Source organism: Xenopus laevis, chromosome 6L (assembly GCF_017654675.1).
Source record: "Xenopus laevis strain J_2021 chromosome 6L, Xenopus_laevis_v10.1, whole genome shotgun sequence".
NCBI classification, from domain to species: Eukaryota; Metazoa; Chordata; class Amphibia; order Anura; family Pipidae; genus Xenopus; species Xenopus laevis.
Window position 1 is genome coordinate 55092216 of NC_054381.1, and position 16963 is coordinate 55109178.

General features: G+C 37.8%; 1 protein-coding gene across 1 annotated transcript in view; it reads left to right on the forward strand.

The window, feature by feature from the left end:
• The window catches only part of topbp1.L (DNA topoisomerase II binding protein 1 L homeolog), a 58500-nt gene that overhangs the window by 14529 nt on the left and 27008 nt on the right, over positions 1 to 16963 (forward strand). Inside the window, exons 6-16 of the mRNA NM_001089099.1 lie at positions 2823 to 3016; positions 3828 to 4007; positions 5824 to 5993; positions 6309 to 6472; positions 7030 to 7268; positions 7593 to 7912; positions 9636 to 9808; positions 10173 to 10384; positions 12086 to 12384; positions 12750 to 12923; positions 13771 to 13880. Of these exons, the coding sequence (NP_001082568.1) occupies positions 2823 to 3016; positions 3828 to 4007; positions 5824 to 5993; positions 6309 to 6472; positions 7030 to 7268; positions 7593 to 7912; positions 9636 to 9808; positions 10173 to 10384; positions 12086 to 12384; positions 12750 to 12923; positions 13771 to 13880 (2235 nt within the window). The remainder of the gene's footprint in view (positions 1 to 2822; positions 3017 to 3827; positions 4008 to 5823; positions 5994 to 6308; positions 6473 to 7029; positions 7269 to 7592; positions 7913 to 9635; positions 9809 to 10172; positions 10385 to 12085; positions 12385 to 12749; positions 12924 to 13770; positions 13881 to 16963) is intronic.

Below are 16963 nucleotides of genomic sequence, written 5' to 3' on the forward strand. Positions count from 1 at the left end.
CTGCACATGTCCCTCGGATCACTGAAATCTCAGTTTTTCGGCACTTCCATCCTGTTCCAAAGAACTCTCGCCTTGTTCCCAGATGTTAGGATTTTTCTTCAGGGAATGGCCCACATAAAGCTCCTGGTACTTTCACCGGTGCCAAATTGGGACTTAACCCTAGTCCTACGTGCCCTGCAACATGCTCCCCTTGAACCCATGTATTCTATTCCACTTCAGTGGCTCACATGGAAAACAGTTTTTTCTGCTGGCTATTGCCACGGAGAGTATCTGAGATCTCTGCCCAATCCTGTAGGTCTCCTCTGTTGACCTTCCGGAACGACATGGCAGTACTTCATACTTCTCCCTCTTTTCTTCCCAAGGTGGTTTCCACTTTCCACCTCAACCAGGAAATTACGATTCCTACCTTCTGCCCATCCCTTTCCAATGCTAAGGAAGCAGCACTGCACACCCTCGACCCCGTTAGGGCCCTCAAGTTTTACCTGCACCGGGTTGAGGACATCCGTCTATCGGACTCCTTGTCCTTAGACCACCTTATCCTGATGGATAAAGCAGGCCATCCAGAGATCCTATTCATCACAGGGTCAGGTTCCCCCAGATCAATCAGGGCACATTCCACCAGAGGGCTTTTCGAAAATAAGCCTCAGCGGAACAAGGCTGCAACGTGGACTTCGATCCATACTTTTGCCAAATTTTACCAGTTTGGCACCTTGTGGCATCTGACACCCACTATGGCAGGAAGGTACTTCAGGCTGCAGTGGCTGGTTCCACGTAGGCCTCTACTTCCCGCCCTAGATTCAGGGGACAGCTTTGGTACGTCCCCACTGTCCCTGTGTCCCCCAAGCAGACCTAGAGAAAAGGAGATTTTGTGTACTCACCGTTAAATCTCTTTCTCTTCAGTCGCTTGGGGGACACAGGGCTTCCCTCCCTGAATAGAGGCCTTCTCTTGGCTTCAGACTGTTCTTCTTGTAATTAGTTATCAGATTTTCTGTTGATTATTGATAACCTCCTGTTTCTCCTTTGGTACGAACTGAGTGTCTCTGCCTACAGAGGAGGGGTATAGCAGGAGGAGGAGGGGTCAAGTTTCTATTTTTTTATTGTGTCCTGCCTCCTAGTGGTTCCAGCTATACCCCACTGTCCCTGTGTCCCCCAAGCGACTGAAGAGAAAGAGATTTAACGGTGAGTACACAAAATCTCCTTATATATATATATATACATACATCCATCCATAGCAAAAAACCGCACTACCAGGTCTTTATCCAAGTGAAAAGAAAATTTATTAAATATACGACGTTTCGGCCCTGTTGCTCGAGCCTTCTTCAGGTGGCTCGAGCAACAGGGCCGAAACGTCGTATATTTAATAAATTTTCTTTTCACTTGGATAAAGACCTGGTAGTGCGGTTTTTTGCTATGGATGTGTATTATTTTTAAACCAGCACCCAGGCAGTTGCAATCTGCAGGAAGAGTGCTCCAGTTTACTTCAAGCATATATATATATATATATATATATATATATATATATATATATATATATATATATATATATATATATATATATATATATATATATATATATATATATATATATTATATATATACTTAAAAGGTTGAACTTGATGGGCATGTTACTATGATTAGTTGGCCTGGGTGCAAATGAATAAAACTAGATTGCATTGCACTCTGCAGGTCTAAAACTAAGAATAGTTTATTGGTGAAAATGGTGTGGTCCAATGTTTTTTCCACTAGTCTGTGACCTTCTTCTGGGGCAGCAAATAAAAATGTTAACTGCACAAACCTAATTACTCACCCCCAGTAGAATTGCACCAAAAACAGATAGGTAGTCATGGTACCTTGTAAACAAGAATACATAAAAAATAACAGAATGCTGATTGAAAACTGTAAAAGTGCTCAGACAGATGTAGAGCAAAAGTGTGTATATATACATTGTAGTGGTAATGTGACATGTGATCGGTGGATAAAATCTCACAGACAATATATTTTAATCATTCTTATTGAAGAAAAGTTACAGAACCAGTAATCAGAATAGTAAAATATGTAGCAGTTAATAAAGTTCAATTTAAAGGGGTTGTTCACCTTCCAAACACTTTTTTTTCAGTTTAGTTGTTTTCCGATTATTCCCCAGAAATAAAGACTTTTTTCGATTACTTTCTATTATTTTTTTTTTACTGTTTTTCCAAAATCTAAGTTTAAAGTTGAACGTTCCTGTCTCTGGATGTTTTAGTCTGGCAGCTCAGTAATTCAGGTGCAGATTCTAAACTGTTACATTTTTGCAACATTTCATTGATACATTTCTCAGCAGCATCTCTGGAGAATCAGCAACTATTGTATCAATTCTAACATCTGCCTGTAATGAAACGCAGAGATTCTGCTCAGCAGGGACAAAGATAAGAAATGTATCAACTAAATGTATCAATTTAGAACAGTTTAAAGGGTCGGCGAACCCCCCTCCCAGAGCTGCTTTAGAAGGTGAAAAATTACCCTTTACACTTCAGTATTAGGAAAACGGTCACACGTAGAAAATATAAAGATCTATCTGAAAACAACTAGTTGTTTAAAGGTGAACAACCCCTTTAAGCTCACACCTGAGGATAATGGAATTGTTCGTCATGCACCCGGGGACAGACAAAGTTTGAGAAGCATGCACAACACAGCAATGTCTCCCCCCCCCCCCCACTGTCAAAGGCATCGAAAGTAGGAAAAATGTAACTATAGAAGAAAACAAACACTAAATACATAGTATATAATGGGAACACATTTAACAATATTTTTTGACAATAAATTCTCTTTTTTGTATTTTACAGGATTATTCGATACAGTGATGTAAACATGACAGAATATTTGTGCCCCATATTTCGTGGTTGTACTATATGTGTAACTGGATTAAGCAGTTTAGACAGAAAGGAGGTGCAACGTCTTACAGCTCTGCATGGAGGAGAGTACACAGGGCAGCTTAAGATGAATGAATCAACACATCTTATTGTCCAAGAGGCTAAAGGTAAAATTGCAACATTTCTCCTTTAACATTTCATGCTTCTACACCAGCCGTGCCAAATTATTTCTGCATTGGTTTTTAATAACTTGTTTAAAAATAATTATATGCAGGTACTAATGCTAAAACTAAATTTAATATATACGTTTGTAAAACATTTGTTTTTACAATGTATTTTTCCGCACTAATATGCTTATGTTTATTAATGTCATAAAATTTAGACCTAACGGGAATTAATGCAGGGACTGTTTGATGTACACCTTGGGGGGGGGGTTAAAAGGGTCTTTTCAAGGCCACAAGCCAGCTTTATAGAAATAATACAAATGATAGATCCAGTTTCAAGAAAATAAAGAGCATACTAGAATGGTATCAACAGAGTCACCTGCTGGCAAAGAACTATTCTGATGTTATTCTGCTCTGGAATGAGATCGGAAACCTCAGATGATGTTTCTCATTAAATTGCTGGACAGAACAACATCAGAAGAATTCTGTTTTCCTTCAGAATATACTGTATTCTCCTCAATTGTACAGTCCAGGGGTTCAGAATGTTAATTGTTCAGTGCCAAAAATAAACTGGGCACAATGCATTTGTTTTTTGGAGGTCATTACTTCAACCAGTAACAATACGTGTTTTACATTGTCTCTGTCAAGAATCTAAAATAGTAGAAGCATACTGTTTTGGGCAATCTCAGTTTGACAGACAATTTGTTTTGTCTTCTTATGTTTGGGTTTTTTGTTCTATTAAACCAGTTTCTTTTTCTACTTCTGTAGATTGTTTTTATTCTGTAGTACTTAGAATATATGCATATTTTTTTAGGCCAGAAATATGAGTGTGCCAGAAAGTGGAATGTACACTGTATCTCGGTTCAATGGTTCTTCGACAGTATTGAAAAAGGATTCTGTCAAGATGAAACAATGTATAAAATTGAGCCTGCTTCTACCATAAAATCTGTGCCAGATACATCCACTCCTACAGGTGGCAATAGCAAACCAAATAGTAAGTATTTTCTTCTTATTAAATTCTAAAATTCAGACTATATGAGTAACAGTGGTTCTATGGTATGAAAAATATGTTCAAAGAGAATAGTCTTTCCTTAAAGGGGTTGTTCGCATTTAAATAAACTTTTAGTATGATGTAGAGAGTGATATTCTGAGACCATTTGTATTTGATTTTAATTTTTTATTATTTGTGGTTTTTGAGTGATTTAACTTTTTATTCAGCAGCTCAAACTCAAAAGCAGTCAAAAAAGCAGTCAAAAGAAAACTTTTTGTCTTATGGAAAACGCCATTAATAATGTAGCAACCATTTAGGACATCCACAAGTCTGAGCTTCCAACGATTTCTCTGTGAAAAGTCATAGTGCTATTCTTATACATTTGTAGACATGTTTTGTTTACTGTGATACTGTTGCTTTCCATTTTTCCCCCTTGTATTATTTATACTTATAAATATTTGTTACTAAAAGCCCCATCATAAACCAATGGGGGCAGACTGAAAGTTGTTGGTACATGGAGATATCAGAACAAATTATAAAACGTGATGCAGTAAAAAATGCAAGATTTGTACTCAAAAAAACATTGGCATCTAAATGTGTGTAAATTATTTTCACCATTATTCAACCAGTCTGGTCAGATCTGACTGAAGGGGTGGTGTGAACCTTACAAAGGATTAGTACACTTTAGATGTTCAATAAAAGGAACTCCACACTATTCATACAATTAAACTGCAGATCTCAACCTAAGATGTTACATGCTTAGCAGTAAATTTAGTAAGGCTTCACCTTACTGATACTCTACTAACAGTGGGATGCTTTCTCACCTACACCTTTTCACAGAGACCCTTCTTGTTTTTCAAGGGTGTCCCGTACCCCACCACCATACATACTAAAGACCTCCCAACACAAATTGTTGGAGTCTCACTTTCTCTAAGCCTGTGTGGTTTTTATAATGATGGGGTGCCAATTGGTTGGTTTGCTAAGCTAGTTGGCTAGCTAGTTGGCCTACTCTTGCCCTCTAAAACAAGTGTCACACAATCTGCCGTCTCATATGTTGGTTTAAAGGAATAGTTCAGATGTACTTTAGTGTACACCTCTGCTCTGCTCTGCTGGCACTTTGCTTACTTTTAGGATTCCCTATACTATAGTGCCCTTTAGTGACAAAATATAAAGTGAACAATAATCATTAAGAAATGTGCTTATAGGTTATGAGAAGAAAAATGAAGTTGTTAATTATGGCCACCTTTAGCTAGTTACATGCCCTTATAATGTTAGATGATGTTATAATACATAATTAGAGTGAAATATGGACGGTAATAGATTATGACAGTTTAAGATAGATTGACACTGCAAGCTAATCCAGTAAAGCTTTCATAGAAACTAGGGTAAATAATCAAGATGAACATTTGAAAAAACAAAAGCAGAATAAGTAAAGAAGCTATAAAGCTGGTTTAAGATTGTAGAAATTGCATTCACTTTCATCCTGGGAAGAGTATATATTGCACACTGAGAAGATGATTCCCTTCCTAGAAAATTGCTCTAGCTAGAACTATATGTTCTCGAGTAGTTTCTGTGTACAGTGTATAACATTATAGGAGGTACACAAATGTGATCTTATTCATCGGATAAACGGAAAGTTCCCCGTATTAGTGTCTTGTTTTCATTTCCTGTATGCAAGTGCATTACCTTCACCATTACTGTAATGATTTTAACCAGTTCTGCAACTTAAGGATGTGCTTTTTTGTGTACCACACTCTTATTTTTCAATCTGATTAGAGATGTAATTGATATTTAGTAAAACGTTTTTATATATATACAGGTCGGGCCCTTTATGATGTCAGCCAGATTTCCAATATAAGTACAAGCTGTGTTAACGAATCTGCTTTTAACTCCGCAATGGCCAGCAGACTGGATCCTCCAGCAGATACCCTTGAAAACTTGGATATTAGTTCATTACAAGCTCCAGATGACCTACTCGATGGCTGCCGGGTGGGTTTTACATTTATGCACATGTGTACAGTACATATATAATACCTTAAATATAGCAGATTCAGTATATAGGTTGGGTATGTTCTGTGGGCAGTGCTGAAAATTCTGAGAAACCATAGAAGCTTCCTTATTAAGTACAGAAACATGTTTTTATATTTGTATTATTCAGGATTTTACAGAGCTACAACTCCCAGTATTCCATGCCACATATAAAAAGAGACCATCATGGGTGTTGTCTCACTGCAGCAGCTGTTTTGCAACCAGTTACCCATCCCTGTGCTATTTGTAAATGTTAAATTTTTTACCATCTTTCAGATATATCTGTGCGGGTTTGGGGGAAGAAAGTTGGACAAGCTAAGAAAGCTAATCAACAATGGAGGGGGTGTGAGGTTTAATCAGCTTACAGGAGATGTAACCCACATTATTGTTGGAGAAACTGATGAAGAACTGAAGCAGTTTTTAAACAAAACACAACACAGGTTAAGTATAAGCAATGTTATATGTTAAATCCTCATGGAGCTTTTATCCAGGTCAAATATTTCTTGTTGTGGTTGGCTTGTGCCTAAGTTTGACAGTTTTATTGGCAGAGAAAAAGACAATTAAAAACTGTAACATCAGTAAAAGCCTGTCACCCAAGTCCAATCATTCAAATGAAAATGTATAATATTAATGTAATTCTTAGATAAACCGTTTACTATTTAGAATGCACAGTATACCCCAGTAAATATAATTTTGGTAACCCAACAGTTAACTAATCTTCGTTTCTGTTTTGTTGTGGCTACAAATCGACGGGCTTGGACTTCAATTGCTTACCATTTATAGTTAAAGTGAATGCCCCTTCATACAGTTATGCATACATGACTGCCATCTGAAAATATAGCCTTGCTTTTTCAGACTACAGTCCTATGTACTGTATCCAAGTTATCACTTTTTACAAGGGTTTAAAAAGGGTCACAGCATTTTCTTGTATTGTTTAGATTGTAGGAATTCATTATTTTAATCAATATTAAAAAAAAAAATCTACATTCATTTGTAGACCTTATGTGTTAACTGTAAAATGGCTGCTGGACAGCTTTGCAAAAGGACATCTGCAACCTGAGGAAATATATTTTCATTCAAGCTATCAACAAACTGAGATGCCTTCACCATTTGAGCCTGCCATTAATTTAACTGCTAATAAGATGAGTAGTACACGAGGGCCTCTGAACCATACTCGCAACCATCAGGCAGATGAGGACCTGCTGTCTCAGTACACAGAAAATAACTCCACGTTAAGTAAGTACTATAGTCAGTATAATATTATTTGTTCATTTGGTCTTTTTTTAAATTTTTGAAAGTATTGCCTTATACTTTTCATAGAAGGGGTTCTCGTTTATCATTTGGTTTCATTACAATTGCCCCTGAACTGGATTGCAATGTTAATATTTGTTGAACTGTTTCACTCTTTTTGCAAAGAGTTGACCCACTGTTGAACCATTATTTGCCAAAATTATATGAATGCAGGCTTTTAAAAATAAAGCTTAATAAAGTCTTTTTTGCTTTTATTTTCACCTGAACAAAATAATGTGTTTTTATAACCTTAATTTTTACTTGTTCTAGTTGAAGATGAGCATCCTAAAACCTCTAATACCAACAGCATTTCCCAAATGAGCATGCATGAAGACATGACCACTTGTACGAGCCAAAGTGGTTTGGCCGATACATCCACTATAATTGAAGGAGGTTTATTCAGCCGAAAACAATTTATGGTGCTGGGCTTTTTGGAAGAAGATGAGGCATGCATTATAGACATAATAAAGAAGAGCGCTGGCAAGGTGCTTTCATCTCAGAAAAGAGCCATTGCTGATTATGCTGTAGTACCCTTACTGGGTTGTGAAGTGGAATCTACAGTTGGAGAGGTTGTGACCAACGCTTGGCTGGTAAGAGATTATTAATCCTAATTATTCAACTACAATATCTGTTTTAGATGTACTGATTTTGCATACTTTGCTGAATAAAATTGTTTTATATACACCAGCTTCTAAACATATTAATAATGGATACCTATCTCTTTAAATGTCTCATATATGTAACATAACCTTTAGCTAGCCTATCTTAATATATAAATATATATATATATATATATATATATATATATATATATATATATATATATATATATATATATATATATATATATATATATATATATATAATTTGTTTTTTTTGTTTTTTGAAGCAGGGTTTCAGAAACCTTTAGGTTTATAAAGGGGCCAGACAGGTTTGCAAAAGCCAAATTAAAGGCCCCCATCTCTGAAGGAGGTCTTGGGCTCCCCGACTTCTGCTAATATATTTTGGTGACACAACTATACTACATAGTCTGGTGGTTCGCCCCAGACCCTAATAACCCCAACTTCCATCTGAAGGAATGCTGAATTGCTTAGATACATCCCATACAGGAAGCTGTCTGACCTCTTAAACAAACATCCTATTCTAACAATGCCATACGCTTTGTGGAACACAGCTTTCCATTTATTTAAGTTGAAACCCCCACTCCTTTTGCCAGCCTTACCGTTATGGCGCGACTCGTATCTGCCCCACTTTTGGCAGATACTGGCATATATGGGATGGCCCAGAGTCGGAATTAAAACGCTAAATGATGCAATACCGGAGGGGCGACTGATCACTAGAGATAATCAAGGGGTCCAAATCAGACACTTGGTTTACGTACAATTACAACATGCATTCCTCTCCCAATTTGGCAGTACTCAGCCGGAGATAACACTAGTGGCTTCAAGAACAATTCTATCGACTCCAACACAAAAGAAAATGGTTACAAAACTGTACAGCAAGTTGATAAACACAGTCCCCTCACCCTTCTCGCAGTCACTCTGAGCCTGTCAACAAGACATTCCTGAGCTCACTACAGAGGACTGGGACAAATGCACAGCGAAGGCATACCAATTTTTAATAGCAACAAGGGACAGACTACGCTCCATAGATTATACATCATTCCACAGAAACTGGCTCAGATGGGAGAGGTAGACAGAGCACATTGCCCCAAATGTAAAGAATGCAGAGCCTCTTTTATGCATATGATATGAAATGATCATGCCCCAAAAAATGAGCCCATGACTAAGCGCCCTGAGTGGGTGCGAAACGCGGATGGAGATGCAAATTATACATTTTTAACTTTGTACAAATAAAATTTATATTTTTTAACTAATTTTCTCTGGTCCTGTGGATCCGTCTGAGCTTCTTCTTCATACCCATGCCCCAAAATAGCCGGATTCTGGGACAAAGTCACAGGCTACATACAGGATAAAACCATGTTCCCAAAAATCCTCTTCCCACAAGTCTGTATACTAGGCATAGTAGACAATATTACAACCACCAATGCCAAATGTCCTGAATGCTGTTTTTTCTTTTAAAACTACCATGGTGACCCAAAAAGAGGCATGCAGAAAAGTGCTTGTCATTTTAGTAATGTAGTAGAAAGTAGTTTTCCTGCTTCAGTCGTGGAACACAAGATTTGCTAAAGTTAAATGAAAAAACACAGAAATATAAGGAATTTCCATTATCACAGCTATTATTTTTGCTACTTTACTTAAAAATGCTTTTGGAGTTAATTTCCTACTTTAATTATTTGTATTCTATTTTTAGGGCATGTGTATAGAACAAGAGAAGCTATTAGACCCACATTCAAATGCTCTTTTTACACCTGTGCCATTTTTGGAAGGTAGCACACCACTGCGGGAGTGTGTGCTTTCTGTCAGCCAATTTATGGGTGCTGAAAGGGATTCATTAGTTTACTTGGCCGGTTTGCTTGGAGCAAAGTAAGTAAACTATAGCATTTCTTGACAAGTAGTGTAATGAGTCAAATTCTTTCTTATCTTGATTTTTTTGATTCTAACATTAATATCGATGTTTCTAAAATCATGGTTGGAGAAAAAAACTAATTAGGAAGGACTATAATTCCAGTATATGCTTGATTGTCAACTCATAGTCCTTATTTAATTTCATCTTTAGCTAAATATGTGGACTTGCTGGCCATGAACTGGGAATTAGGAACCCAAGCTCTGCTGCAAGTGTTCTGACTTCTATTTTAGAGAGAATAAAATAACATACTGGTGTTTGTATGCAAAATGTGTAGCTGTTTTGATTATAGTTGCATGCCTGACAATATCCTGTTCAATACAGAGTACAAGAGTTTTTTGTGCGGAAAGCCAATCCAAAAAAGGGCATGTTTGCCAGTACACACTTAGTACTTAAAGATGCTGAAGGGTCAAAATACGAAGCAGCCAAAAAGTGGAATTTGCCAGCAGTGACAATGAACTGGCTATTGCAGTGTGCCAGAACTGGCAGAAAAGCAGATGAAGATTCTTACCTTGTTGATAATGTTCCTGAAGAAGGTTAGTTATTTTATTAACTTTCTATAGGAAATTATAGCCAACTTGAACTAGAAACTGAATGCTCTTTCAACGTGATTAGCTGCCATGTAGTAGGAGCATTATGTCAGATGTCTAATATTTCAGTGGATGCATTTTTGTTTCTCTTTGTTAAGTGGATCTTTGTCAACTTTTCCAGCTATATGATCTCCTGGTGCAGTTCGACAAACACACAAGAGTGAGATCTGGCAAGCACAAAGGTTGCACAAACTGCTTTTCAGTAAAGCACTTCTTTTCTGCATACCTGTGCTCTGGGCTTTCTCTTCCCATGGTCTAAATGTAGGGAACAATACTGGTAAAAAATGGGGCACAAACAGGTTGGCTTTTCAAACCTCCTTACAAATCCTCTGCCAACAGCAATGCCTCAGTGCATACAAAACTGTGGCTGGTATTTGTTTATATCCCTAATATTTACAATGTGATGTGTGAACTGTGGTTATCAAGTGACAAACATGTGTTTCTCGCAGCTAGCATTGATTCTAGGTAAAGAGCTTTGAAAAGACAACTTGATGCAACCAGCATAGGACAATACCATCTTTCTCAGCCCACAGTTGTGGTGGAGGAATTGTTTGGTAGAGATAGGTGGTCTGTAAACACCTTCATGCAGTTGTCTTGGTGTAAAGTTCACAGTAAAGCACCTTTACATTTATTTTAAATTGAATTTGAAATTAAAATTTAGCATGTATTGCATGTATTGCCAATTGTAAGTATGGTATCTCTTAACAACCTCTTGTAAATATGTGTACTGTATGTTAAGATAATATTACTAGACATTATAAAATAAAAATTGGTATGAATCTAAAAAGTATAAGGAATATCATATTGCCAAATGTTTCGAGCCTGTGGGGCTCTTTGTCAAGTGTGAGACTTGACAGAGCCCCACAGGCTTGAAGCATGTTGTGTGGCAATAAACACTTTTGAGCAGTTAAGATCTGCTGTAAGTTCCTTATTCTTGTATATGTATACTTTTTTTGCTTCCTAAACCTAGGAAGCATGCAGCCCTCCAAGTGTTTTATAGCTCCCCCCAGCACTGGCAAGATTTCCTAAAGAGCGTTGACTGTGTAATCATTGTTAAATTGTACAAATTTTGGACCTAAATAATTACTCTGAAAAAAGTTGCCCAAAACAATAAGGACAGATGCAAACCGCAAGATAACTTGTGTCCATCCACGCTTTAGCAGTATAGCACAAAACCGAGCTGTACTGAAATGACCCTTCAAAAATGTGATCAGTTGCCCGGTCAAATCCCTGACCTGAAGTAGAATGGAAAACTATTTTGCTTTCCCTAATTTTAAGCAGATTGAGCAGGAGTAAATATGACAAGAATTTGAAAGCATTGATGGATAAGCACTGCCATATTTTTAATGAACATTTATGTATTTATTTATTGATCTTGAATTTGTGAGTGAGTTTGTGGCATGCTGTTTGGGCAGGCAGTACAAGTGTGTCTTGCCACTAAAAAGACATTGAACAGTGTAATTGCTGCCATCCAAAGGGTGTGCATAGTTGCAGAGTGCTCTCAATAACACTGTTAGAATGCTGTTTCCTGAATCTATGCCATATCAGATGCAATTCTAGTACATGGCAAAGGAAGAGGATTTTAGAACAATGGTTTTGTTTGGTAATGTTTGTGATACCAGTGTGGTGTTTTTCTTTCCTTTCAAGATAAAGATGAAAGTTTCATAAGTCAGACATACAAACCCCAAGCAATCAGGCTATCAATGCATGCACCATGCCATCTAGAAAATCACCCGGAAGCCCTGACGAAAGCTGCAGTTACCCCACTTGACATGAACCGGTTTAAGAGCAAAGCATTTCAGTCTGTTATTTCACAGCATAACAAGAATCCACAAACATCTGGTGGGGAAAGCAAAGTTCTTCAGAGAGAACCATCTTTGCATCTTGATACACCATCAAAATTTCTGTCCAAGGACAAACTTTTCAAACCCTCCTTTGATGTTAAGGTACACCAGAAAATGTGTCTTATATTAGTCTTTCCTAAAGGCTACAAAATGTTACCTGTCATGTGCGTTCATCAAATTCACGTAATGCACAACATGGATATATGCATGCATGGCGGTTACAAGCCTCAACAAAAGGGGACATATAAACACTAGGGGGTGCATAGTTATTTATTTCATATTACTTAAAATATTGGCATATCTTCTAAATTTACTATCTTACATTTCCCCTTATCGTTCCAAAAATGCTCATAATTCCCATTACTAGCTTTTATGTTTGAGTTTCACACTTTTTTTCTTGTAACATCTGATGGAAAAGTCATATTACATGTCTGTTGGAGCTATAGATACAAACGTGTTTCTTTCAGGATGCTCTTGCAGCTCTGGAAACACCTGGAGGTCCTAACCAAAAAAACAGGACACAGAGCACTCCCTTGTCTGAAGTTATTGGTAGGAATCTGCAGCTGGCTATTGCGAACAGCACGCGTCAGACTGCTGCAGTTACTGCAAGCCCTCAGCTAAAGGCAGCAGAAAAGAAAGAGGTAATTTTTTATTTTTCTAAATCCTTCATTTATGGACACACGGAATGTGTTCTATACAGGTATGGGGTCTTTTATCCAGATAAGGGACCTTTTTCGTAATTTGGTTCACCATACCTTGCAGGGGTTGTTCACCTTTGAGTTAACGTTTAATATGATGTAGAGAGTGATATTTTAAGACAATTTGCAATTGGTTTTAATTTTTTATTATTTGTATATTTGAGTTATTTAGGTTTTTATTTGGCAGCTCTTCAGTTTGCAATTTCAGCAATCTGGTTTCTAGGGTCCACATTACCCTAGCAACCATGCTTTGATTGAATAAGAGACTGGACTATGAAAAGGAGAGGGACCGAATAGAAACAAGGGTAATAAAAAGAAGCAGCAACATTTGTAACCTTACAGAGCATTTGTTTTTAGATGGGGTCACTGACCCCCATTGAAATCTGGAAAGAGTCAAAAGAAGCTAAAAAATTATTACAAATAAATAAAGAAACCAATTGAAAAATTGCTCCATTGTCCATTCTATACTATACTAAAAGTTAACTTGAAGATGAACACCCCTTCCCGTAATTTGGAGCTTTGTGGATAAGGGATCTTATACCAGTACTAGAAGGAAATACATAATTTTCAGATTCTGATTCTAAACTGTAATTTGCATATTGAAATCTGAACAATATTTTTTTTCAAGTAATTTGCAAAAAATGTTGGTTTCAGCTCTTCAGTGTTAAGTCCACCTGATTTAACCATTTGGTTCAGTTGAACATTCCCCTAACCATCTCTTCTAAATTATGTAGAAGATTGTTTGATATAGTCACAACAAAAGTTTTTAACATCCATTCTCTTTGAACAGTTTGACAACTCCAAGCTACTGATTAATGTCGTTATATGCGTGAGCAAGAAGCTAATTAAAAAACAAGGTGAACTGAATGGCATTGCAGCCTCACTTGGAGCAGAATACAGGTACTTTTTATATGAATATACATTTGTAAGTGACCATAGTTTTCAGTTATTCAGTGGTGAAACTACCTATACAACTATATACAGGTCAGGAGGGGCACCAGGGGAGGAGGGCCCCCTCAGTAGGTTTTTTTTTGGCGGGGGACCCACGCTCTCAAGTTATGCCACTTCAATTATCTTTACATAAATATACATATGAGCAAAAATCCAGGGCATTAAGTTCCTGCTTAAATCGCTTTAATAAATGAGCACATCCTGGTGTTCTCCCTGTCATAGTGCTGCACTGCCATCTTTGCTCATTCTCCTAGGGAATCCCTTGTGTTTTCATGCATAGTATAGTAAACTTATTCCTGTACTCTATGTGTCTGACCTGGGCAGCACAGGGGATCTCTAGTAGCCTGGAGTGCTTCCACTTTCCCTCCCCTTATCGCTATTTGAACAACCTAAAATACTGCTGCAGAAACAAAATTACTATGTTGAAGTCAACATCCCTGGGGCAGTGAGCTCAAATGTTTTTCCATGGGGATCCCTAGGAGAGTGAGCTAAAATGTTGGTTTGGTACTCTGATAGAACCCTATCGCAATATATATCTAAACAACATTTTGTAATCTGTTTTTATGAGTTAGGACAGTGCTGCCCAGCTTCTGTGGTACAGAGGGCCTGAGTTTTCTGGCCGATAATGGAAACCAGTGTTTTAAGATCATGTCTGCATTAATGGTGGGAGCACACAAGAAACCAAATAGGTGGTGTTCACTACAGGGATATCACTCATATGTGAAACAAGTTTATTACGTCATATTAAAACATACCCTTAAATCCATATGCCTCACCCACCAGCACATGAATAAACACCTTAGGGACCCCCTAAGGAGTATTTCCAATTGTTAACAAACCCCCACCAAGTTCACCTCTCACATGCAGATCATGGCAGACACAGACATAGCATGACACACACAGGGAGCATAGGGTAGGCAGAGCATGGCACACACAGGGAGCATAGGGCAGTCAGAGGATTATGGCACCTATCAGGACCACTCTAAAATGAACAGTTCGTACTGTGCTACATACAGTGACACAATGCTGATGACCCTCCAGCAGTTTGTATGAGGTGTGAACAGTGTGGACACTTTCAGAGTGGGTCTGATGTGTGAGCACTACAGGGCTTTAGGGTTGTAAACAGGTGTGAACAATGCAGGGGGGATTAAAGTTGTGAACAATCCAGCAGTTTACAGTCTGAATTTGAGGTCTAAACAATGCAGGGGCAAGTAAATCTCAGTATTTATACCTTTTAAATTTACACAATGTAAACAGTCACAGCAGGCAGACTTTCAAGGGGAGGGCCACACAAGGAGTGGATAATGGGCCAGATGCGGGCCGCCTGTTGGACAGCACTGAGTTAGGACGTTGGAGGGTGGTGGAGCAGGTAGTATTTTTTTGCCTAAGCTGTGCCACCTGCTTCCTAAACCAAGGTAATTTGTCTTGACCCAACTATTTGTACATGGATTGATAACTGGCTTGCCAGTCATCCCATATCTGGCCAGTCCAAAATTACCATTTTATGTAGATTTTAAAGCTTTCATTTTGCAAGTTCGTATCTCCCACATAGCATTAGGTACCAAGAAAAAAACATCTTAAATATAAATGCCAGGGGTTCACTGAACAGTTTGATGCCCATTGTACATATTATTACCAAAGTATCTGGCATTTAGAGACCCCAATATGAAGTTAGCGCATCCAAATTGTCCAGGACTTCATCTACTGAAAAATCAACACATTTACTGCATTTTTTGCAGGGTATGAACTATATTTTTGGAAAGTACACATTCAGCCAACTCTTAAATGGGTAACCATGTCTTTGTACTCCAAACTTGCAATGCTTTCCCAAAATTGTCGGTTTTGATATAAATACCTGAAATTCTACTCAAAGCTTCCACTTTCTATCATCTTATCTCACTCATAACATTATGAACAATTTGATGCCCAATATGCATTGATTTACCACTGAAATAACATACCAAAAGTATTGCACAGTGCAGTTAGTGAATATGCTATTCAAAATGGCAATAAAAAATACACAAGATGCAGAATAAAAAGCCATAAATTGTGTAATTGGATAAACGAGTGTGTACAAAATAAATGTTTTATGCAAATATGTGTGAGTGGTGTAAATGTGTGAAACCCCCCAACCCCCCCCAAAAAAATGTACGAGTGTGTGTAAGTACCTGTGTATTAGTGTAAAAAGTGAGTTTTGTGTTTGTGTTACACTAACCTGGGGTATATAGGTTGCAGATCCATGTCCAGGAAGGCAGGAGGACTGGAGGCAACACTGGAAGACGTATTCATGGTGATCCGGGTCAGGGGGCGTTGCTGGATAGAGGAGGTAGTGCAGGCAGCACACACTTGTCTGCGGCACCTATAGGGCCCCTGGGCGATCACGACAACCTTTCCATGCATTCTGCTTGTTGCCTAGGGGCTTCTGAGCAAGTGGCTTTAAAAGCTGCTTCTCCACTTCCCTGCCTGAAAGTGCTGCAGAACGTAGAATCTACGTTCTGTGGCACTTAGGTACTTTTATCCACAGAACCTACATTATGTGGCACTTAAAGGGTTAAAGTTACATCATGCACTCTGTGCCTTTGCGTTTCAAATCAAACCTCCGCACCAGGCAGTAGCTTTAGGGTTCCACAGGGAACTGGGACTTACTGCTAGGATCTGTTTATCTGGCACCTGAACCAATCTAACATAATCTGCTGTTGCAGCATTGACTTCTAAAACATTGTTTCAAAAATGGATAAACAAATTTTGATTTTAACTGCAGGAACATTTACAAATCACTTAATACCACTGAACATTTTAATGAATATATTTTGTAAAGATTCTTTGATTATGTAAAAAAAAAATATTTTTGGATGAAGGACCCCTGAAAAGCATTGAAAACAATATATTTATGTTTGCAAGTGATGCAAAGCAATGCAGGATAATTGAATTTATACAGGATGTGACCCTCTCTTACTATTAACAAACGGCAGTCAGGGAGGTTAAAGGACCAGTAACATCAACATTTTTTTAAAAAAATTCCTTAGTATACA